General features: G+C 42.0%; 1 protein-coding gene across 4 annotated transcripts in view; it reads left to right on the forward strand.

The window, feature by feature from the left end:
• The window catches only part of LOC135704967 (uncharacterized), a 307,390-nt gene that overhangs the window by 77,999 nt on the left and 204,175 nt on the right, over nt 1-25,216 (forward strand). For all 4 annotated transcript variants that reach the window (XR_010517817.1, XM_065226504.1, XM_065226506.1 and 1 more), the window contains exon 2: nt 13,666-13,772. Coding sequence is in view for 3 of the 4 variants with exons in the window: in XM_065226504.1 (XP_065082576.1) it covers nt 13,666-13,772 (107 nt within the window). In the remaining variant the exon portion in view is untranslated. The remainder of the gene's footprint in view (nt 1-13,665; nt 13,773-25,216) is intronic.

Consider the following 25,216-nt stretch of genomic DNA (forward strand, 5'->3'; position numbering starts at 1 on the left):
CTGCCTGTAGCTGATCGATTGACTTGCAAGAGCCCTTCATCCCAGGGAACCGCTACAACACAAACACACACGGTTCAGTTGACACGCATCCAACCAGGGACCTTCTTGTGTGCACCACCTTGTTTGAGATAGGTTCTGCATTCCATCCAGCCTGAGGGCCATCGAAATGAAACACAAACCAGCTACTAGCAAGCGGCAGCGCTGTTTTCCTAGAGAGGTATACTTTCTGATGTGCGGGAAAGAGCCCCCGGTGGTAAGTGGTTGCAATAACAATAACTTTCTCCACTGATGGCGTTGCTACTAGCTAGTAGGGGAGGGCATGGACTTTCACTGGATGCTGGTGGTGGCGGGTTGCATTCTGGACATCATCGTCCCCGTCAGAACCATGTGGCAAGGCTGCATACTGTATGCATGGTAGTATGTTTTGCATTTTAAACGCTGCAGGCTAGGGTGCTTCATTTTGAAAAAAAAAAACATTTGCAATCTAATAGGGAACCTCCAGTTTGATTCATAACCCCAAAATATGAGCCTATTCAAAAAATGGTTAAAATTGTTGAAGGTTCAGAGATCATGCAAATGGTTTGAAGTTTATATGGAGATGATGGCGAAATTTTCGAATTTCTCTTACATCGCACTAAATTTGGTTCCAGTTGCCCAAACGCTGAAAAACTGAACATGTGGTTGCATATTCAACAATAACTCTATTTTATGAATTTTTCGCATTTCTTTAGAATAATAGAATATAGACGACATGTCTTTCCTGAATTTCTCCCAAATTGACCGTTAGCTCCCAGGCTTGTTAGCCATTTTCACAGCAAATGTCCAAATGCATTTGGACAAATAGAACCAAAGTTAGAGTGATATAAGTGAAATTCAAAATGCTTCCATAGTATTTCCCATACAAATCACGAACCATTTGCACAACCTCAAAACCTTCATCAATCTTTACCATTTTTTTTTTCGAACACACTCATATTTTGGAATTAAGAATCAAACTGGAGGGTGGTCTATAACATTGCTGAAACTATTTTTCAACATGACACACCCTACTTTAGACCACTTGCCTGCAGCATCCAGTTCTGTTGTCTGCAAAAGAAGACTAAAAAATGTGGCACGTGAAAAGAATAGCTCCAGATGGTGGTTATTTGCGACGTTTTGTTGCTTGCAGGCAAGTGGCTCATAATTTGAGAGAATGATGCTAATGGAGGACGGTGAGATTGGATGGTATCTAGTAAAAATCAACTTTAGTTGTTATTTCTCGCATTTAATTCAAATATGTCGACGATGGTCTTCTTCATGGCTTTTGTATCAAAAGCTAGGCAAGCTATGGTTGTGGTTTAACATTCGAACGATATCCTTCAGTTCCCTTCTTCCCAATCGATTGAATTTGATATCTGCCAACAAGTACTTTCATACGCAAACTTCAATCCCTTCTCGGAATCTACCATCGTCTGTCAATATTGAAACACACAACAAACACAAACACTCTCATATTTCCTTGCTTTCCAACTTTGTGGAACAAATCCTTTGTGCAACTGCCCGATAAGAGATTTCTCCAATAAATGATTTATAGACTCTCCAATGGAATACAAAAGCTTCAGCTCGTTCTGCTCAGTGTCCGATACGCCGTACCTAAACCCAAGAAGTAGGGAAACTTTTTCAAATTATTCTTTTCCACTGGATCCGTCCGGACGAGAGTTTCCTGAACAACAAACAGACACAACAGCATACACGTCCTTCTCGAACCTTCCCGCTTCGCTTTCCCGCCGTCAAGTAACCGGTATTATGCGCCATCAGAGAAAGGGAAAACTTTCCCATAAACTCTACGATAATATATCGCTTTACACACTCCGTCTCTTTCATGTTGCTTATTTGCATATGTTGTTATAGAAACTTTCGCCGCGCTTGCTTCTATATACACATACCTACACACGAACCACCATCCGCCTCCATGATATATATATTTGTCCAGCTGGTGGCAGTGGCCCACCACCACTTCCACTACCGGCCGGTGGCACTCAATCATCTCCCGGGAAATTGCCCCAACTCACCACACCACGCAAAGGAAACCAGAGACGCGTGAAACGAGCCAACTTTTCTCCGAGTTCCAAATTAGATAAGCAAATATTACGGACTCGTGAAACTACACTAGGAACTACAAACTCTCCTCCATGAACCCGGTTGCACTGACAAACTTGGTTGTGCTCTTACCCCTTTGTCGTCACCGAAGTCGTTAGACTACAGGGAAAAACTTTTCCGGGATGTTCTTCTGTGCACTGCACATACACACGAACCAAACACCTACTTAGAATCGAGCGTGGACAAGTTCCGTTTCCGGTTCCGGAAGTGTGTCTATTTTCTGCTTTACTCTACTGCTGCCCTAGACTAAGAAACACTTAACAAAAGCGACTACCGCTGCAGTTGCCATCGGTTGCAGTCTTCTGCCTTTGGTTGAGACGACTTGATTGCACTGAGATATGCTGCTGATGACGGGGGGAGATGAGATTGTTATCGCTGTAGATATGCTGATGGAAATTGAACGATGAGTGAAGTGTGGTGGAGAGGATTTTAAACAGGATGGAGGTTCCGGGTTTGGGCCCATCACTAGAATCATAATTCAAAGCTAAATTATTCTAAATTTTCCACAAAAATGCGTCTGGATGGGTTGCTTAATGTTGTTGGTCTATTGGATATACACTGGAACCTTAATTAACCAACCAAACCGGGGGTTCGTTAATCCAATTAATGCGTAGAAAAAAACCTCGTTATTAGGGATTTACTTCGTAACAAGAGGTTTTTGAAAATATTGTCAAATAAAGGGTGTCCACGATGAAATTGCCACACTATGAAATTGCTCTAACTTTTTAACCGTTGGGTAGAATTTAATGAAACTTTGGGTGGATTTAGTTCATAGTGCATTATTTACATCCTGCAAGTTTTAAAGTCCTGTGATCAAAACTCGCGGAAATGGAGTCGAAAGAACAGCTCGTGCGTGATAAAATCTTGCGCATTCATCACGAGAACAAGGATCTCTCGCATCGTTCCATCGCTAAAACGTTGGGAATCGCGAATTCCACGGTGTCGCGAGTGATTAAGCGGTTCGAGGAACGGTTGACCACCGATCGGAAGCCCAGAAGTGAAGGAAAAAGTATTCCGTACAACACCAAAAATCACAACCGCGTAGTTGGGGCCTTCAACCGAAATCCGAACGCCTCCGTTAGGGATGTGGCTAAGAAGCTGCACCTAAGCTGAAGTTTTGTCCAGAAGGCCAAAACTAAGGCTGGGCTTTGAACGTTCAAGGTACAAAAGGCCCCTAATCGCGACGAGAAGCAGAACAAGTCCGACAAAACCCGTGCCAGGAAGTTGTACCTCAACATGCTGACGAAAGTTGAATGCTGCATCATGGACGACGAAACATATGTGAAGGCCGACTTCAAACAGATCCCCGGCAACCTGTTTTTCACGGCCAAGGATAAGTTCAGCGTTCCGGAGCATGTCCGCACTCAGAAGATGTTCAAATTTGCGAATAAATTCCTGGTTTGGCAAGCCATCTGCACGTGCGGGAAGCGGACTGCACCTTTCGTGACCCAGGACACGATGAACGGACAGGTGTACATAAAAGAGTGCCTCCAGAAGCGGCTGCTTCCTCTCCTGAAGGCCCACAACGTCCCAACAATCTTCTGGCCGGATTTGGCCTCATGCCACTACTCCAAGGACGTGCTGAAGTGGTATGCGGACAATAAGGTCAATTTCGTGCCGAAAATGTTCAACCCTCCCAACACTCCGGAGCTCCACCCCATCGAGAAGTACTGGGCGATTATGAAGCAGCACCTTCTTAAACGACCTAAGGTAGTGAAGACAGTCGAGGAACTGAAGAAAGTATGGGTTTACATGCAAAAAACGGTTGATTCACAGGTTGTGCAGAATCTTATGGCCGGGGTTAAGGCCAAGGTGCGGGCATTTGCGTATGGACTGTAAATAAAATACGAGTAAAATGGTAAAATGAAGTTTAATAGTTATTTCTCAATCCCTGAAAATTTGATGGCAATCGGATGAAAACTCGAATTTTGCGAATCAATTTTGTGTGTGGCAATTTCATCGTGGACACCCTTTATCCCACAATATTGGTATTTTTGGAATCGGGGAGACTTGTTCGGACCGGAAATTGATGTCTGGTGCCATTTTTAAATTCAAGATGGCAGCATACGGTTCATGAAAAACTGGAAAATACTGTCAATACATACACGCAAACCAAAAATCTATTACAAACAATGTTAGTTCCGTTTCCTATCATCCTCTGTTCATGAACATCGCAGCGAATGTTAGAAGTTGACCATGCAGGCGATGTAATGGTTTTTTGTCTTTTTCGTATCGTGTTCTATTTACGCTTTTGACTATACCAGTAAGCTTGTAGAACGACGCACATTGTAGAACATTGTAGAACGACGCACACACTTGCCTCGATTCTCTCCAGCAGAAAAAGCATACGAAGTCGAGTATGCGAGAAAATGAGCGCTTCATGTTTGCCTTTAGGCTATTCATATTCAGGAGCATGGAGAGAGCAGTGGAGAAAGCACAGGTCTGATAATTGAAGCGTTCTTGGTTCGAGTCCAGTCGGCAATCGGATTCCTATTTTTTCGACATAGCTAATTTACCTCACTAATACACTCTAAATTTTTCGGTATCCAATTTTCTTGCATTGGACCGCAGCTAGGTATATCGCATCCTCGGTTCATGTGGTCTCCACTAACATCCTCTGATGATGAATCCCACATAATTGTAAGCGAATCTTACATCCCTCGGTTGGGTGTAGATTCCCAACTAACATTTTCTGCTTTGTAAGCCAACTTTTGCAGCGCTGTGCTGTACAGTAGCTGAAAAAAAAGCTGCAGATACAGCTACAAGCAGAAGCTAGCAAATTTGTTTTGTAGAGCGTTTACTCAACTTTTTCACAACCATTATTCAATTTACCAATCTCACTGAATAACAACAGCCAATAAACGCTAATGTCACTTTTATACACATCCTAATCAACTTTCAACTTGTTGCTGCAAAACAAAGCTAATAAAGTGAATATATTACTCATTTGATGGCTTCTACACAAACAACCACTCTTGCTGAATAACATAAACATCAAAATTGTTTTTTCAACAACTAAACAACCTGTACTCAGCTAATCAACTGTGTTAGCGCTACTTTGGATGCATTTTTACAGTCAGCTAGGTTTATTTTTAGACGTGTGCAGTTTTACAGCTTCTACTCTGCTCCTTTACAAAGGTGAAGTAACTAGTCGAGAAAAGTGAGTCATGTGCACTATTATAAAGCCTCTGCTCAGCGATTTTGTTGTAGAAGGGCATGTTGATTTTTTTACATCAGTTCAAAGTGTTAGCGTAGCACAGTTGTTAGTGTCAAAGATTGCCAATGCGGTCGTCTCGAGTTCGATTCCAGATTTCCGGTGCAGGGTAAATAATCTGGTTGTGTTGCTTGTAACTTTGGATTAATTTGATTTACAGCAAAATATAAACTCAATAAATTCCTGCAATTAAAAATATCGTAGACAATATTTAACCCGGTTTCAAGACAAAGCTGTGTAGTTTATTTATTTGTTTATTTGTTGTTTCATCTTCGATAAAAAATAAAAATCGTACAGACTACTTTACCTAATATTCTTAATCCTATTTTTAAAAGTACTTTTGCTAATCACAAAATCGAAATCCTCGTTAGTATCGTTAAAAGCTCGCAGGCAAGCGTCGAATGGATTGTTGAAACCGTAACCAGTCCGGTGAGCTGGCACAGCGACAAGTTGTGAGCTCCTCAACTGTCGGGGTGGAACGAATAGACGGACATCCTGTTGTAGTTGAGGACAATCAATGTTGCCACGCAGTAAGTCGAAAATAACTAGTTGCTGAATGTTTGTGCGCCTCGCACGTAAGGTTTCCAAATCAATCAGCATACAGCGTGCAGTGTAGTCAGGCAGATTTAGCGGGTCGTTCCATGGAAGGTTGCGCAGCGCGAATCGAATGAAAACCTTCTGAATTCTTTCGACTCTGATGATCAGCGATGCGTGATAAGGTATCCAGACAGAGGCCGCGTATTCCAGGATGCTACGTAACAAAGTACAGAATAATAGGGGTATTCACGTAGGGTCGTATTATTAACTAAGCGTATTTGCTAAAAGTTTACCACTGCTTGTATGTGAACGAACCATGGTAACATTGCTATGTTTGGGTGCGTAAAGTACGGACTGTCAAAATCATCTGCCATGACTACCACTCGTGCAAAAACAAATTAGATGCCGGCTTCTGTTTACAGTTTTGTTGACGTACGGCGTGAGCGGCACGAGAAACGAAACGAAATGCGAGAAACGAAGGGTGTGCTGATTTTGTTACGGTCATGACATTAATAAAATGCAGCAATTATTTTTTGAATTAATTGAGAAGTTTATTCAATTGCAAAATTGGATTTAATTTTTAAAGTTTTCTTTTCGTTTGATAACATATTTCCAGTCACATAAAACGAAGAACAACAACATCATGAACTCACCATTTTATGTTGGTGATTTATTAATGGAAAAACTACATTTTAGAACCCCTCAGACGTGGTATTCTAAAAAGACGTAAATGAATACACATCAAAATCGAGGAGTATTGACAGACAGCCCTCGTAAGTCTTTTTCCTTTGAAAATAAAACGAGCTCGTAAACATTTGGGTATATATACACGGTATACAAGAAATACACTACATACCATACGCTACGTGAATACCCCTAATGTTTTTTGTGCAAAAAAAGCCTGTAAACTGCCACGTATAGCGTCGAATGCATCCAAGAACCGTAGAAGCTTTAGCCGTGACAAGTGCAACATGTTCGTTGAATCTTAACTTCGAGTCAATAGTAACACCAAGATCACAAATTGAGGTAACACGTTCTAATGACACGGATCCAATTGTGTATTGGTGATTGACGGTGGTGCTCCGACGGGAAAACGATATCACCTTGCATTTTCCTGTGTTGACACTCATACCATTTTCTTGGCACCATAGGAGTAGCCCATTTATGTCATTTTGCAGGGCGAGGTAGTCGAGTACGGTCGCGATGACTCTGAACATCTTCAGGTCGTCGGCGAGCATTTGCTTAAATGAAGAAATCTGAAGGCACATATCGTTGACGAAAAGGACAAACAGCATTGGGCCGAGCACACTTCCTTGCGGTACTCCCGAAGTAATTGCAAAGGCCTTCGAGCGTGCAGAATTGATCGAAACGAAGGAATGGCGGTCGGTCAAGTAAGAGAGAATCCACTCAACTAACCAAGTAGGGAATCCAATAGCTCTTAATTTTTCGGTTGCTTACACGTGTGGCACTGTGTCAAATGCTTTTGAAAAGTCGATGTAAATGGAGTCCACCTGTCGCCGGGCTTCAACCTCTCGAAACAGAGTATTAGTGTAGCACAGCAAATTTGTAGTAGTAGAGCGATGCTGGACAAACCCATGCTGGAACTCCGATATTATAGGATGAACCACATTGTACAGAGCATTGTGCACTAAGGTTTCAAAGACCTTGCTAATGCAACAGAAAATTGATATTCCACGGTAGTTTTCAGCTCGGTTTCGATTACCCGCTTTATGGATTGGCACAATTGAAGCTGTCTTCCAAACATTGGGAAATGATCTTTCGCTCAGCGAACGGTTGAATATGCAGGAGATCGGAGAAAGCGAGTGAGCGTGCGCAATATTTGAGCAAAGATGCGGGAATACTATTTACCCCAGGGCCTTTAGAAACATCGAGGTCATTCAAGGCTTTCATAACGTCGTCCGGTGAGAAGCGCTGCGCTGCGTGGATGCGATCGAAACTTGAAGGATTTAGAGGTGGTGAATTTGTGTTGTAAACTGATTGGAAGAAGCTCGCAAACAAGTTAGCAACATCGCCAGGGGAGCTAGCAGCGATCCCGTTAAACTCAACTATGTCCAGAATACGATTACCAGACCGTTGTGATTTCACGAACTTCCAAAACGCCGATGGGTGCTGCTACAGATTCGCTTGCGTTCGCTGGACGTACTCCCCATAGCTAGACTTCAACAGTCCGTTGTATCTCGTTTCGATTAATCGGAGACTATTTTTGCTCTCGTTGGTTCTGGTACTGAAATAGCATTTGCGCGACTTACGCAATACATTCCGCAAATTACGTAGCTCAGGGCTCCACCAGGGTTGCACTGAGGTTAACCTCGTAACACGCCTCCAGACATAAACACCATAGCATTGACAGAAACACCATACAGAATCTGTTGCCAATTGATAGTGGACAGTTCATTATTCAACGAGCCGAAATCGCAGTGCCTGAAATCCAATTTAGGTGGATACGAATCACCGTCCGATATCATGGGCGGATTGCAGTCGGCATCAAGTCGTAAGATGAATGGCTTATGATGATGATCGATATCCAGTAGAGGGACCGGAGGCTCAAGAAGGTTAACGTTATCCGGATCACTGATGAAGGCTAAGTCAAGCAGTCTTCCATTCAAATTAGACAGTGAATTGACTTGGATTAGCCCGCTAGCGAGCATCGGTTCCGTGAGAGCCAGTTCCTGTTCAGTGGATGCGTTTGATGGTAAAAAACCGTTCAAGTCCTCGTCGAAAGTCCAACTCAGAAACGGAAGGTTGTAGTCGCCCATTGCCAAGATGATATCGGCGTTCGAAGATCTCTCAAAGATAGTCTGTTGTGCAGTAGTGTGAGACGTGTATAAATCCGGGAGGACGGAGATAGATTCCGGTGATGAATAGCGAGCGGTGCTGCAGAGTGATGCGCACAGCCACTTGCTCCAGACGGTCGCAATTCTCAAGCGAAACTGATGTGCATGAATGCTTGGATTTTATCGCAATAAGTACACCGCCGCCTCTGGAAAGCTGACTGGTAGCTCGATTACGGTCGCAGCGGAAGAAATGATAATCTGACGATAGCCCACAGTCCTGAATGTACGCTCGAAGCCAGGTTTCGGTGAGAACCAGAACGTCGTAGTCGCATGTTGAAAGCATTAAGCGGAGGACGGTTGTCTTCGTTCGTAAACGTCTTACGTTTTGGTAGTAAATGGTGAAGATAGGATCAATTTGACTGCGAGGGTATGTGCATGCGCTGTTGCTGACATCGCTGGATAATGAGCTGCAAACCACGAAACTATCAAGAGGCGGATTAAACGTCGAATCGAAGTACTTGCCTGGCAACGCCGACTGGAAGACCCCCTTACCATTTCCGACCGCAGGGCCGAGACGACTTTGATGGCAGGATACACCGGAGAGTGAAAGTGTGGAGGTTGGCATTGCAGGCTCGACTGGGTCAGAGAGCTCGGGGCTTCCAAGATGCTTTGTGGTGTGCGTCTCGGTGAGGTGAATTCCAAGATTGTGGAATCAGTAGAGCGTAGGGCAGCAAAGACGTTGGCATCGGTATGGCTAAAACACAGTGAACCATCAGGCACGGTAGGGTTCTTAACATATTGGTACTTGCCTGGAGTGGCGAGTTGGAAGATCCCATCAACGATGTCAAAAGCAGGTCCGGGACGGCTAGGACAGGAACTGTAACTGCAAATCACGACTGCTTTGACTGGTTCCGGGACTTCCATGAGGCTTTTTCCAGTGCGTCCCGAAGATTGCCGGTTAGTACTCGTCAGGTTGTGAGGACGTTGATTAAGCTTCCAAATTTGGCTTCCGAAAAGTTGAGGAGCCATAGTCTTCAAATTCCCTGAACAGGATACCTTCTGGTCATGTTGAGGGATCCAATGCCACGTTCTTCAACTCTGGGTCGAGGCCGATTTTGAACGAGATAAATGACAAACCCGAAATGTCCTTACCCTTTGGTACGAGTTTCACCACATCAGGCTCCGTGATGATTTCCAGACATTCCTTGGCCATCGCTGAGATTACATCGTTGGTTGTGTCGGGACGGATGCGTGACAAATAAAGTCAGAATTAGTCGTTGTCAGCCGAAGGGTTTTGATTCGTGACCGTGACAAAGTTCATGGTAGTTTCCTTGGAACCGTATTGAGCTGGTGTGATAGGCGTGTGACGTACTCTTGGAACTTGGAGGGGCTGGAGTGATTATTGGATAACGGGGAAAAGGTTGAATAAGCACCTTTCAAGTCCCGCACACAACTAAACAGCAGGATAACAGCTGTATATAAGCGTTAATGGATATGCAATAAGAGCTTGTCCCAACCGTCCCAACAGCCATACGTAGCTGACTAAGTTTGCCAGATTTGCTGGTATAGAGGTTAAATAAAGGTTTCCTCATATCGTATAACATTTGAATACAGCTTGAAGCTGTATAAATGAAATGAGTAAAGCGTTTACTTTGCGAAAATTGTTAGTTGGGTTTCCAGTTCCTACACGTCACCCTGATTCCAAAAAATACCCATATTGTGGGCTATTTGACATTATTTTTTCTATATCCGGATACCACCATCTTGGATTTCAAAATAGCCATATTGGGTTGTATATTTGCTAATTTTCCTATGCCTTTGCTCAAGAGCAGCGCTACTGTGTCTATCGCTTGGATTCAGGCAAAGTTGTCAGTCTTCTTGATATGTTGTCTTCGATGATAGCCAGCTGTTCGATTATTGCCGGCTCGGAATCAACCATAATTTGCAGTGCGTGTATTTCATTTAATGAAAAATCTGGAATTGCAGGATTGCTCAGTCGTAAAAATATAATCAGATTGAAGCTGAATTACGTAGTTTATCAGGGTATATGTACTGCCACTAATCGCATAACAGTCCAAAGTAGATGGGAAATCCATAGGACATGAGACTACGATTCGTGGCAGTGTAGGTGTAGTCAGTAGACTATGGTTTACATCACGTATCAAAAAATTTACTCAGAATTTTACAGGAGCATAGGGGAAGTCATCCAATCCCCCGATAGCCCCGACTTGGTCTGACCACATGTTGCGGACTGGGTGTATTGCAACAGTAAAAGGATAACGGGTGCTTTTTATCCAGAAGACATCTACCCGTCCAATTGTCCCCAGCTCCGTCCGAATGAGAAATATCGGACAATTATTATGAAGGAGATGCTAAACGTAAAGGGTAAACTGCAGTGCTATAATCGCAGGAAGTCATATTTAGTCGAGGACTAACTAGCTATTGGTTTTTCGGGAAACCAAACACCACTTAAAAGTGAACAAAATCTGAGTCAACTGAAAACACGGTGCATTAGAATCATCTAAACGGTGGACGACGAATGTGTTAGCTGATTGATACGCCGGAGTCCAAGAAAAGCTCAAAGATGTTTTTGAAGTTGTGATGATTAGATTGTTATTTTCGATTTAAAAAATACCCACAAAAGTTGCTATGAATAGAAACAGATCATTCAGTTGTTAGTCTAAGCCCAAATTGCACCCAATTGGCATCGTTTCATATGTAAATGATTTTACCCCAGCAGACCTGGGTTCAATACCAGTCGGCGCCGCCGGGAAGTTCTGAGGAATAACATCTCTGATCACGCCTTCATTCGGAAGGGAAGTAAAGCCGTTGGTCCCCGGTTCATGAGTTCATGGGTCGATAGGTAGGGTCCAGGTGTGGGAGCTGCCTCCCTGGCGTCGGTAGCATTGGTGCTCAGCACGGAAAACAAGATCGACGGAAAACAAATCATGGAAAAAATATGTAAATGATTTATGCAGAGAAATGCCACTCGCCATATGATCTGGCTAAATGTCTGCACCTTTACCAACCGAGACGCGGATGGAATCAAAATTAAACCTACAATCGTTGCACCCCCAGGCCACGTTAAGAAACACAAGCAGCAGAAACAGCTCGTTATGAATATGCTCCAATAATCCCACTCTACTTGCAACCACCACAAACTATCTTCCGTAGCCGTTAAATGAGGGTGGCCAGCTCGTTCAACCAAAACGTACGTTCAGAAAATAGTGAAACAAGTTTCCCCAAACCAACCTGTGCGCTTTAATTGCACCCTACAGCCAGTTAAAATGCATGAGAAACTTTTTAATTGTCCCGCAAGAAACGACGGTGCAAATGAATCCACCACCACGCTGTGAACTGTTCTTTTTACACTGTGTCGGAAGTTGAAATCGTAGTGATGGCGACATTTCCCTGTACCTAGTTTGACTTCATCCGCTTGGATCAACGCAGCGTAGCTTTGAAATTACAATCCACCTTCAACTGGTGGCCAGAAGAGAGAAGCACCACCAGACCATCATCAAAGGAATGCTAATTTTGACTTGACAAGATGTCGTCGTCTGATGTTTCCCACCCGGGAAGCCATTCGACTTTGTTCTTTTTTTTTTTTTTTTTTGGATAGAAGTAAGATTGGACCCGCCTGATGCTAATAACTGATATCAGCTTGGTCCAGTTTAGTTTCAAATTAAGTTTGCGAAAGTTTTCACCAAGCCGACTTAATTGGCATCCCGAGCTGAGGTTGGATGATTCTAAAGTGAACGACTTGATGACTTTGGGGACCCCGGGTTGGTGGACTATTACGTTCGTTACTTCCAAAGCAGTCACAGATGGAGTGACAACATTTCCCTTGGCTGGTGTCAAGCTTTCATCATAAAGCAACACCCGGGGGTCCTCAGGAGAGGTTGACGCAATTTGTGGCGAGTTCCACTTGCTCAGTGAATGTTGTTGCTCATCACATTTTTCATGGTCTTCGTAGGGGTTCACAATCTTTTTTTATAATAAAAATAAAGCAAACAGACCTATCAAGATCAAACTACTATGATAGCATCTCAGTAATGTCATCAAATGAGTTTCATGATTAGACACGAATTTGTCATATAAGGTTATTTATAACTTTTACTTACATTTGAAGTTTTACCGTTGATCATCAATGTTGAACCATGCAACGGGTTTTGGTTACTTGGGTTCGTAAAAGCTATGACGGGAAAAAAGGAATGCTACTTCACAAGACCGGTCAGATCCCCCAGTGCGTTAGATCTGCAACATGGCCACCTACTCTGCTGATGTCGAAAAGCAAGAGAAATGCATTCTGAGTTGAGCGGCTTAGTTGCAGACGATGATGACGCACGGATGGACAAATAGTCATGAGTCCCAGAAAGGAATGTGATTTATTTCAAACTCGCAAAACTCATATGCAAACAGCTCTTTTAAGGGAATATTCGCTACGTAGCATGAACGAGTGACACAGTCAGGAAAGATAGTCTCACTTTTGTATGCTTCGTGCTCATACAGACGCAGTGAACTGGATTTGGATGAATTTATGGCATATTTACATTGGAACTGGAGAGAAACACACCAGCTCATTCGTCCTGGTTGGCACCGAGTGGGGATTTCTCCCACCCCACGGATCACATGTTACCTACTTGCGATGAATGATGATTGCGATTGCAACGTCTGAAAACTAAAACCAGACAATTATAATGACGGCACGGCCCTGCTGGCTTTCCCTTGCATGATGTAGTGATGATAGTTGCTGCATCTGCTCGAGGCAGGCTTCTACCGAACTGCAATTGGATCGTGGAGCTATTTTCCGGTCAGATGCAAACAGTACACAATTTGTAATGGAAACAGTTTTTTTTTTTTATGATGAAGTCGAACTGTATGGTATGGTGGTACGATTCTAGATATTAATGTATCATTTTTATCATATGCATATGTTTGGGTGAAATTAATTGACGCATTTATTTTGCATCTTGTTTTCAGAATTGACTTTGACGATCCGTCGACTACCAAGCCACAGAGCTTGGCCAAGTCGGCTGTTCTGCAGGCCCTTGAGGACGAGGAGCGTGAGCAGAGCCGGGTGGGCAAAGGTAAGTCACCATAGATACCAGTTTCGAAATCTCGTGTAATTCGAAACATGTCGCTAATCAAGAGTCTCTCAATTCAGTCGTGAAACCGAATACCATGCTGTCAATTAAACGGACACTTACTGGAATGCTCATTATGTATGTACAACATCAAACAAACACGCTCATCTCAAGCGAATGGTGAACACATGGAAGCGCTATAAATACCATTCGTCGTAATATTGGTGATGTGGTTGATTTTGAAGGAACAATAAGAGGGTCTTCAAATGCAGAAACTCTCTTGTGCAGTCAATCATCGTGTCCGGAATGGCAATTCAATCGCTTAAGACGCTATGGTAATCTCTTGAAGGCGTTTTCTTATCACACATGACCCTCATTGTAGGGAACCGATGGCTGCAACGAATGAAATTATTAATTGAATGTTAAATCCCGAATTAATCCACCTTTGGTGAGATCTGAACAATAGAAATTCCGAAAAAAGTGCTCCAGGCAAAAGTGAGGTGATAAATGAATTCTCGTGTGATTTGAGGTATCGCATGGTGGATTTTAACCCTAGTCAGAAACTGGACACTTTCCAAGAGTACCGGAAAATGGCCACTGTGATTCTGGACACATCAAATTATTACCATAGAACTGTTTTTTTTTTTACGTACGACTACGTCTGTAATTTCTACATAGGGGTACACTTTGTGAAAACCAAAATTGGAACATGTAGCAAAATTATGAAAGATTTTCAACATTAATAACTCAACTGCCTCTGGACCAAATTCATCAAATTTATCACCAATCGATCAGAAATATGTCTACGCATCTGTTAAATTTCAGATTTTATCATTTTTCAAAATGTTACTATTGAAAATTGCACGAATGTGAAATTGTTGCTATGATAATTGAAATTATCGCCCATTGCCTGCGAAAAGCGATTTCCCTAACACAGAGTTGAATTCCATCGGGTCTCACCAAACGGCGTTTATTCAATCCCTGCGTGGTGAGTGGTGGCGTTCTCCAGTACACAACGAAAGGCTCCCCGCAAGCAGCTAGCTATCAAGGCTGACCTCAACCGCTGATCGGATGCAGTTCCAATCACCGTGTGTGGTGGTGTCTGGTCGTCGGCATAAGCTGCAGCAGCAGCAGTGCTTTTGGCGCGTTGTACACAACGAAAGGCTGCCTGCAAGCAGTGAGCTGCAGCCCACATGACCATCCATAGAAGGAGGAAGAATCCGCAGCGCTATTGATCGGAATCAGTAGCTCTTCGTGAGTCACTGTGGGCCATCCTTGTCAAGCGCGTCATACTAAAGAGTATAAACAGAGAGGACCCCGCTCAAATTCCTATTCATACACAAAACACAAGTTCCTGCTGCAGTTAATAAATAAGATTTATTTTATAAGACCACGTAGTCCTACGTCACCATGGCGTACAACCCCATAGGGCTGTCCATTGTAGTTTTTTATTCTCATGTCTGTTGATGCGTCACATTATGAGTTTTATTCGTTTCAGGTCAGATTTAGTCACATGACCTATACAAACCGTAACATGTTCTAGCCATATCTCCGGAACCAGTAGACCGATTCCAGAAACATTCAAAAACGTTCTATGTCCGCAAATAACCATAACGCTGAATTGGGTGCGCTTGACCTATCGAAGGCCTACAACCGGGCATGGATACCAGGTGTTTTGAACCAGTTGATACCTTGGGTCTAAAAGGACACGTGTTGAAGTTCATCCAGAACTTCCTCTCGCACCGAACTTTCCGGGTTGTCCTGGGAAACTGCCGATCCAAGATTTTCGACGAGGAGACTGGCGTACCGCAAGGGTCGGTGATAGCGGTCACCCTCTTTCTCGTTAGGATGAATGGGGTATTCACGAGGTTGCCGGTCGGAATCTTCATTTTTGTGTATGCAGACGACATCGTCCTTATGGCAATTAAGGAAACTGTCAAAGCGCTTCGAAGAAAAATTATTCAAGCCACGGCCTACATCTCGAATGGGGCATCAAACGCGGGATTCCAGATGTCCGCAGCAAAAAACGGGTACACCCATATTTGTCCGTCGAATCACCGGATCCTCAGCACGAAGATCAGCATCCAGGACGAGGTAATTCCGTTCAGAAAAACCCTTCGGATACTTGGTGTGCATTTCGACCGCTCTCTAACATTCAACACGCACCTGAACGAGGTAAAGAGTGCCTGCAAACAGCGCCTAAACATCCTGAGGACACTAGCAGGCTGACATCCTAACGCCAACTGGACCTCACGCTTCAATGTTGCGAAGGCTATAGTAAACTCGCGGCTGACCTATGGCATCGAGGCTACGCCAAACCAAACCGCACCTGGTGGAAAGGCTTACACCAGTCTACCAGCAAGCACTTCGGATTTCTTCCGGACTCCTTCCTGGTACTCCCGCTGCCTGCATTGAGGGAGGAGTACTCCCCTTCGACCGCTTGATTACCGGGACTATATGCAAACGCGCCATCGGGCTGAATGAGATAACGTCAGGTACAGACGAGGAAGGTTCCCTCCTAAAGGAGGCCAACAAGTTCCTCAGGGAAATCTCCAACCGAGCTCTCCCCCCAGTGTGCAAGACACATTGGGTTGGAGCCAAAGGCTGGAGCAAACAGCCAATCAATACCGACCACAATATCAAACGACGCTTCAAGGCTGGTTCCAATCCCTCTGCGGTAAATCAGGCGGTATTGGATTTGCAGAGAAGGAAGTACGCTGGATACGCCATCCGTTACTCGGACGGTTTCGTAGCCCAGAAAAGGGTGGGCATCGGCATCTCCGGTGACCACCTAAAGGAGTGTCACAGGCTCCCGGATGAGTGCTCTATTTTTTCCGCCGAGGCAGCCGCAGCTTTTATCACAGTTACTACCCCGGATACACGGTCAATCGCACTTTTCACAGACTCTGCTAGTGTAGTCACTGCACTTGAATCCGCAACCAGCAGGCACCCCTGGATACAGGCCATCCAAGAGTACGCGCCACCCAACACGGTATTCATTTGGTTGCCTGGAAATTGCGGTGTAAAAGGGAATGAGGAAGCTGATCAACTCGCCGAATCAGGCCGTAGTATGACCAAATATACCCGGAAGATCCCCGGGCAGGATCTGAAGAAGTGGGTCACCAAGACCGTAGACCAATCCTGGAGCCGGGACTGGCTCGCCGGAAGTATACTGTTTATACGGAAGATAAAAGGGGACACCAGCAGATGGGAGGATCCACTCCTCCACCGTGAGCAGGTCGTTTTATCGCGACTCCGATAAGGATCAAAACAATGTATTTTTAAGAAATTCTGAGAACCACTATGTCGATTTTCTATGGAATGGCTGTATATTGTTACACACGCCAGACATCTTCTGATCTAGTCGAGCAATTGGTATATGAAAAGGTAAAAAGCTTGGCACGTGATTGATCAAAACTAAGACTGTTGAATGAATAATGAAAACTGCGCAGTGCATTTAACTACAATTTTTTGTTAAAGGGCAATCAAATCCAATCATATATATATCTATTTGCGAATAAGTTTGTATTGGCCAATCAAAGCATGGACCATTAGTAGAAAATGAATTAAGGATCATTGGTTCACAACATTGAAAATTCTAACTCACCCTTCATGTCAGAAATATTTCAAATACCTAGCCGGTGTCTTTCAGAATGCTGACCGGATCCAGCAAAATCCACACGAAGAACTTGACTTGGGATTGACAGTTCATCCTCAGTGAGCAAACTCCGATAAATCATTACTTTCAAAAACAATAACGGCACCAGCCACGTCCCATAAAATCAGAAGTCGCATAACAATGTACAGAGAGTATCGTTCATTTGCTACAGTTTATGTCAACGCTGCATTGATTTCATTGGACACATAACGTTCATGTGATTTAGTGGTGCAATTTCCAATTATGGGATCATATGAAAGTTATGGGAAATTCACATGGATATTTTCCACTTTATGTGATTTATTTTATGAGTGTACATGTGAGCTTCATCTACCTTTAAGCTAGATCTAGTATGGGCTATATCTCGATAGCCTGACCATGTAGAAAGCTGCCGTCTTCGGCAAAGTTTTTCAGGTTAGTAAGGTTTCGCTGATTATATACATAGTATCCCCGTGTCGTGAGAAAATTGTGATCTGATCCTGTCTTCCATTCGAAAGGATTTGATCACCTGAACCGTTTCCCAAAGACAGCAATTTCTTATATTATCAGGATTTCAGCGTATAGCTAACACATGAAACCCACATGTACACTTGTGTTGCGTAGTGAGAAAATTTTAACTAATTTGCCCAACATGTGGAAGACCTTGGGCAGCTGAATACCTATCTCGAAGACGGAAACTTCATAGATGATTACGATCTCATGATTTAGCTTATATAGGTAATTCACTAGCATATTTGCGCCACGTAATGAGAAAATTCTGAACAACTTTGCCGAAGATAGTAACCTTCTATATAGTCACCCTAATAATATGTGCATGGTTAATTTGCTGAGTGACGTGTTCAGAGTATCATCCAAACCATTTGTGGAATAGTTCTATCATTTGTGTTATTGTTTGGGTATGGTATTTTTATTAGGTCAGGATCACGAGATATTGCATGTGGCCGTCTTACCTGCATGAATTTATTCTCAATTTATTTAGTCTTTTTTGCTTCATGACAAAACACCATCAAATGAATAGGAAATTTTCTCAAAATTAGTGTAATTATAGAAAATACTCTAATGATCAATATTGACTTAATTCATGGCAGCAATGTTGCATAGATTGGGTTAAATTGTACATTAAGTTTACCTCATCCTCCCCTAATTATTTTTTCGTTCACATCAATTTCATTTTTCGTTTGACTTTTCAGATTATTTACTTTTCTTGCAGTTTTAAAAAAGGCACTCAAAAGATTTCAGTAATTTGATTGCAAATTGTGAGTACTAGCAGCTCATTAAACTTAATTTCAAAGAGAAAAAAAAATCGTGAAGTTGTATACTTTTGCCCGGTTCCGTTCAATCCCTGCTAGATCCTGCTAGAGATTTTAACGCACGGCAAATTAATAATCCTCGTTGTTGGATCAGTTCAACCCAATGGGCACAGCCACTGCAGACAATTGGCCAAACGAACGGTACCGACGCCAATAAAATGCAGGCAATCATAGTATTTTGATATTTATTTGAATCCGAATAACTACCTACTCGGAAATACTGCTGGACCAATCCGAAAGGATGAGAATGGTGCGCGATATCGATCCAATTCCGAGATATTGTTATTGGTGTTATTGACGGGAATAGTCGGTGTCGTTTCGTTGACCAACGCGACGGACAATCGCAAAATCGACCATCTTTACCGTCTGGCGTGATTGGCGATAGATTGGACATATCTAGTTGAACGGAATCTGGGAGCGTACGGCGCCAAGTTTTTCCTGATCATCAGTACCTGGTATATGGAGCGAGAATATGTGAAATCGATAGATGTGTGCGTGTGTTTAGGGAAAAAATTCAGTACCCACTCACTTGGCGAGCGGTAATTGATGGGCATTTTATTCGCACTAATAGCTCCTGCGAATGTGGCTAAATGAAGCGAGCAATGAAAATCTATATGTCATAGACTTCTGTTAGAGATAATTGATTTGCGGTTGATTGTGCGTGAAACTGCTTTTTAATTAGTCCTATTCAGGTGAGGAAATTTAGTTCATAATATAACGGAGCACAGAAAAATCGCACAATTTATGAGTGCTCAATTGAGGATTACTGACTCGAGTGGGGATTAATTATGACGCTTCTCATCAAGTGGTTGCTGCAAATGAACAACAGTGTCTACATGTGTTGCATTAATGAACTGATTAAAATGGCTACTGAAATGAGTTTGAATTTAAGCTTAAACGAATCTTTTCCCATGGACCAAGAACAAACTGCTCTCCAATTCAATAAATGTTAATGGCAAATTCAAAATATCTCGTTGTCGGACGTTCGAACCAGTCGCTTCTCAGTGTTCCATGCAATAATCATTAATTGGTGATTTTCAGCACATTCTCTCCAGCCACAGTCATTTACATTAAAATTTCAAACGTTTGCTTCATTCACATGTCAAGCCAATCGTTTCAACGATTTTTATGGAATAATTATTATTTTCATCCTAATTACTTTTGCCATTTTTTTTTCGATTGAACTGAAACTGACGACACGTGCTACTTACACTCCCAACTTTTTTGAAATGGCACAAGCCGGAAAAAAAAATCAGTCCCTAATTATTTGCTTATTCATGCAATTTATTTCACCCGGTTCTGGCTGGCTCAATTACGATTCCTGTGGCCTCATTCACCCGCTGGTTCTCTATTCCGACGAAATAGGGTTGAAATTTAATCGATTTCCAAAACTTTGTCCCCGGTCGGCCGGCTGACGAAGGCCCAAGAGACGATCAACACCGACATCGACGACGATGACGGTAAACAAACTCTTCCGGAAGATTTAATCAATCATTCTTCGATGCGTTGCAGGCCAACCTAAGCGGACAGACCCTCATCAATATCAGAAACAATAGAGGACTATTCGTCAAAATTGACTGACTGACTGACTGCTCGGTGATTGTGGGAAAGCCCAAGGAATAAAAAATAATAGATGGACTGTTTGGATCCTGAGTCGGACCCTCGTCAAAACTTGGAATATATTGGGCGTGTAGTTGGATTTGATTCTCCTAAAGTTTACAGATGCTGCTCTGGACAAGTTTCCAAACAAGGGTTTGTGGTCGATCGGTGCAATTAATTTCTCCGGAAGCTGTTTGACTCGGTGCAATGTTTCAGCCAAACTTTTTTTTTTATTTCGAGGGTGATACGCCATTTAATGTGCAGCTGGTGTAAGATTGTTGAGGTCGTGCAGTTATTATTTAAATCATTTGCGAGTAAATAAGAATGAGACAGTTATAAAAACCTTTCAGTTTTCGAAATATATTTTAACATGTAATGAATAGACAAGATTCATGAGTTCACACAGTTTAAGTCATATTCAACAACAAAATCGGCTGTTATGAAAAAGAGTTCGAGTGAATATGCATTACCATGAGGTTGTCTCGCAGTTAATAAGCTCACTGTAGGCCAAACTGAATAAACTTTGAAGGCGGTGATTTTCAAATCACTTGAAACCCAATAAACACATGGGCCGAGACCAATGGTTTTGCTTCCCTTCACTGTTGACTGACTGGAGAGAGGAAGCTTATTATTTATCAGTTAAAACATAAAGTAAATGTTTACCACATAATCAGTGAAGGTTTAAATGTACAGCAGATCTTATGTCCAGAATAATATTATCGCAATTTTTTTTCTTATGCAAAACAGTTCAAAGCGCCATAGTCAGAATCTTCAAGTATTCGTGATTAATCAGTACAATTTTGAGCGTAATTGGGTGAATCTTTAAGAAGTTTGAGCATTTGAGCAAATCGCTTCTTTTCGGAACAGCCTATTTAAACATGGAATTATCAAATAGTCTGCAATTTTGCTTATTGATAGGCATGATATAGTTCTTTCAAATGTTAACAGCATTTCTGTGGGATTATTATCTGGCACTCTCTCAATATGTCCCATCCACTACGCTCAGGCAGCATGCATTGGCGACTTTCTGAATACAGAAGAATACTGGGGACATTACTAGTGAATTTTGAGAAAATATTCAAGAAGCGTTTGAAGCATTACTTATTAGGAATTGAGAAGTAAATTCCAGATGGATTTTAAGTAAAAGTAACGAAGAGCATTCGCTATAAAAAGGATATTCTGATAGAAATCCAAAATAATTATGGGATTTATAATTCTAAATAAATTGAAGGGAGAACTTCATTGTAATCTTTTGCGAATTTCAAGATAGTTCTTGGTAAAATTCCGAAAAAATACTGAGGAAAATTCGTAGGAGCTTCTGTGCGAGTTCAGTGAAGAACTTTCGAGAGAATTTTGGAGAGCATTCCAGAGTTAATTACAATATTGATTAGAGATTTGAAAATAATTTAAGAGCGAATTTCAAGAGTAGAGTTTAGAGTGAAGAAAATGAATTACAATATTGTGAAGAAAATAACGGGAATACCAGAGCGAAAGTCAGTCTCCAGATGGACTTCATTGAGAAAATTCATAAATGGTTGCATGGAAATTCACGAAATAAATCAAAAGAAACTCTTCGAAGGGTGATTTTTATTTAGGTTCTAGAAAATGAGATAGTTTAAGATTTAAATCCTACAGATATATGCAAATGCCGGACGATTTAACATTTTTAATTTAGTATATACCAAATATTTGAGATACCGAAATATTGTATGATTGTAGCACATAATTTTTTTTAAGATTGGTATTGACTTTTCTGTAGATCTGCGATTTAAAACAAGTACCGTTATTCCTAACTAAATAAAAAATTTAATTATATTAATCAAACGGATAACTTTCATTGGGATTGAAATTCCTTTTGTATGACGCATGCAGCCACCTATAACTGCAGATGTATTCAGATTCGTGGATAAGAAAACCTTAAATAGAGCCGATTCACTCATCTCGATGACACAAGTAACATCAACTCAAAAAGAATAACAAAACTTCTTCAACAATCAAAATCAGAACAATTCATTTTCCACCAAACTGAACGACGCAAGGGGGACGCGATGCCTTCGAATGAGTGATAAAACTTAAACTCATAAGAGATAAGATAAGCCACGCAAAAAAGCATCTCTCTCGCTGTGACATTTCAAAGATTTTCCTTGGAGAAACTTCGTCCTACTCTGTTGGGAGTATGAATTAATGCTGCTCCATCCATCCGGTGAAAGCACATCACAACGGAGATCCTGGGCAATTTAAACTTTTTTCCAGCCCTGTCATCGTCATCGGCAAAGTCACGACTCAGATGTTGTTCAACGTCGTATAAACGTAATCAGATTGTTTGCGTCTTCTTCCTGATCTACCGACCGGCCACCCAACATGGCAGGATAAGATGCTGATTAACGAGTGGATAATCGCAGCACTGAAAACGAACATGGATTGTATTTTTTTTTTTTATTCTTGCGTCAGGATTTTTATCATCTTTCAGACAATCATTCTTGTTGCTTGGCGCTTGTAATGCATTTATGGGAATGAGTATGCGAATGTTGGATAACGAGTTCCGTTGTAGTTGTTAAATCGAGTTATTCTTTTTTTAACTTCCTAGGAAACGGATTACCGATTCAGGAGTAAAATTGTGAAAAATCATGGCGATGGTGGCATCATTTGGAGTATGCTTGGTATCATCATTCCACGCCACACGACACACAAATCTCACGACATCGGTCAAAGGGACAAACGTTTCACCTGCACCTATTGTATTCATGTAAACATTAACGAACAACAGGAAAATCGCTCTATAACCAGTGACATCAGATATGGCAAGAGAACATCCTTTTTACTGTTGCTATGTAGGATTGTTCATTTTTATTAGTTGAAACTGGCCGGCGCCGGTGCTGCAGTGGTAAGCGTGACAGCTTTCTCATCCCAATGGGTCTGGGTTCAATCCCAGCCGAGGTCGGTGGGATTTTTCTGAGGCATAACAATCTCTGGTCACGTCTTCCTTCGGAAGGAAAGTAAAGCTGTTGGTCCCCGGTTCTTGAATTCATGGGTCGCTAGGTAGGAGCCAGGTGTGCTGCTTACCTGGCGTCGTTAGCACGGAAAACAAGATCGACGGTAAACAAATCAAAGGAAAAAATGGTGCTATATAGCGGAACAGAGACCGCCGTTAAATAAAGGAATGAAGATTAGTTGAACTAGTTGAACACCCTCTTCGTTACTAGGGAAAATGTGATGCATTTTAATGCTTACTCACTTCTCACTTCTGACCCATCCACTTCTCACGCCTTGGGGTATAATTCACTTGCCTACACACTAAAAGTTTCATGCTCTCAGTTTCCTTTTGCCATTCTATTCTCAGTCGATCAAAAGAAAAAAGCAGAAGATTAGCATTATGGAGTAAATTTCGCGTTTGGCACCAATTTAGACTCCTTTGCAAAACATAATTGCACAGTATTTTTAAATTTTAAGTTTTAAGAAGTTCAATATTAAAATTTTAAGACCAGTGCGAAAATACTACTGTGTACTCATTTCTACCGCAGGAGTCTAACGAGATGCGAAATCTGAAATACATTAGAAAAGTTTTCTATCCGGAGCACTTCGTGGTCAGTATTTGTGTTTTATGATGATTTGTTTTCATCAGGCGTTCCCCGTGTTACGCTAGGCTGACGGTTTAAGCCCCACCTTCCAAAAAAGGACCGTCAACTCGTTCTTATATACCCGGCATGAAAAGTCCTTTCTCAGGGCAGGTCACTCAGATGTTGACAAAAACGAACTTACTTATTTTGACCCAAACATCTAAAGCCAACCAATCAGATTAGGATATTCAAATTTAAAAACACCAATTCAAACCGCAAAAATGATAATTCTTTAAAATCAACCAAGGGGAAATATACAATAGTTATTCAAACCCAAACCAATCAAACAAATATAAACATATCCAAACAACGTGACGCAAAATATGTGTGAAGTAACTAATCTAAACTAGAAGTAATTTTTGTTTTATTCGATTCAATTGGACGAAACCCGAATATACTAAACTTAAATTTATCGAGCTAGCGATTTATTAATTAAAAATTCAAGGGAAATAGAAATGTATTGAATTAAGGCAAACCTAACAGTTTCCTACTGTGACGTCACGTTTCTAGTTCATGTGTGTTAGCATAGCCATTCAATATCAAATCAAATTAATGTTAGCAGTTTTCGGACAGATCTGACCTGGTTCCTTCAGCGTACCCAGTTCCTCGCCGGATGTCCCGCGACGTTCTAGTACGCGAACTCAAACATGATGACTCGCGCGTGGGTAAGTAAGGGGTATAGGCGTCCCCAAGCGTAGTGGAGTGATGAGCTGTAAGTAGCGGTATGTAGCTCACGCCACTCGACTTGGCGAGACGAGTCGTTTCAACAAATGCTATCAATTGTGCAGTAGCAGTGATAATACGACGTAGCCAAATGGTTGTGCTACGAGAAAATGCGCAGCAGCAGTAACGGGTGGGCGTAATTGCCATCTGACCAACAGCCAGCATAAGACGGTAGATGTACTAGCTGCTTGAAACAGTCCGCTCCAGTTTCGACGATATTTGCCGATTCTAGAACTATCCAATACAAGCCGATACAAGCCACCCACGTTGACTGGGCAAAGAGGGCCTGTTAACGCGGAAATCTCACATAATTCGCTCACCAATTTACTACTAACTTATTAGACTTACCTGAATTTCAAATTTCTCAAATTTCACAATATAAATATGCAATATACTCCGCTCGACAAATTCAAAACCTGTGGAAAATTATTTAAATGGATTTAAATCACTAAAATTCACTAAACCTCCCGAACTTGCTTCGAGTTTAGATGTTGCGCAGTAAACTTCAATCTATTGTCTTCAACTTAAATCAGCATTTAA

The sequence above is a fragment of the Ochlerotatus camptorhynchus genome, unplaced genomic scaffold (genome assembly GCF_037179485.1).
Source record: "Ochlerotatus camptorhynchus isolate MF236.1 unplaced genomic scaffold, CSIRO-AGI_Acam_v1.1 ptg000253l, whole genome shotgun sequence".
Lineage (NCBI taxonomy): Eukaryota > Metazoa > Arthropoda > Insecta > Diptera > Culicidae > Ochlerotatus > Ochlerotatus camptorhynchus.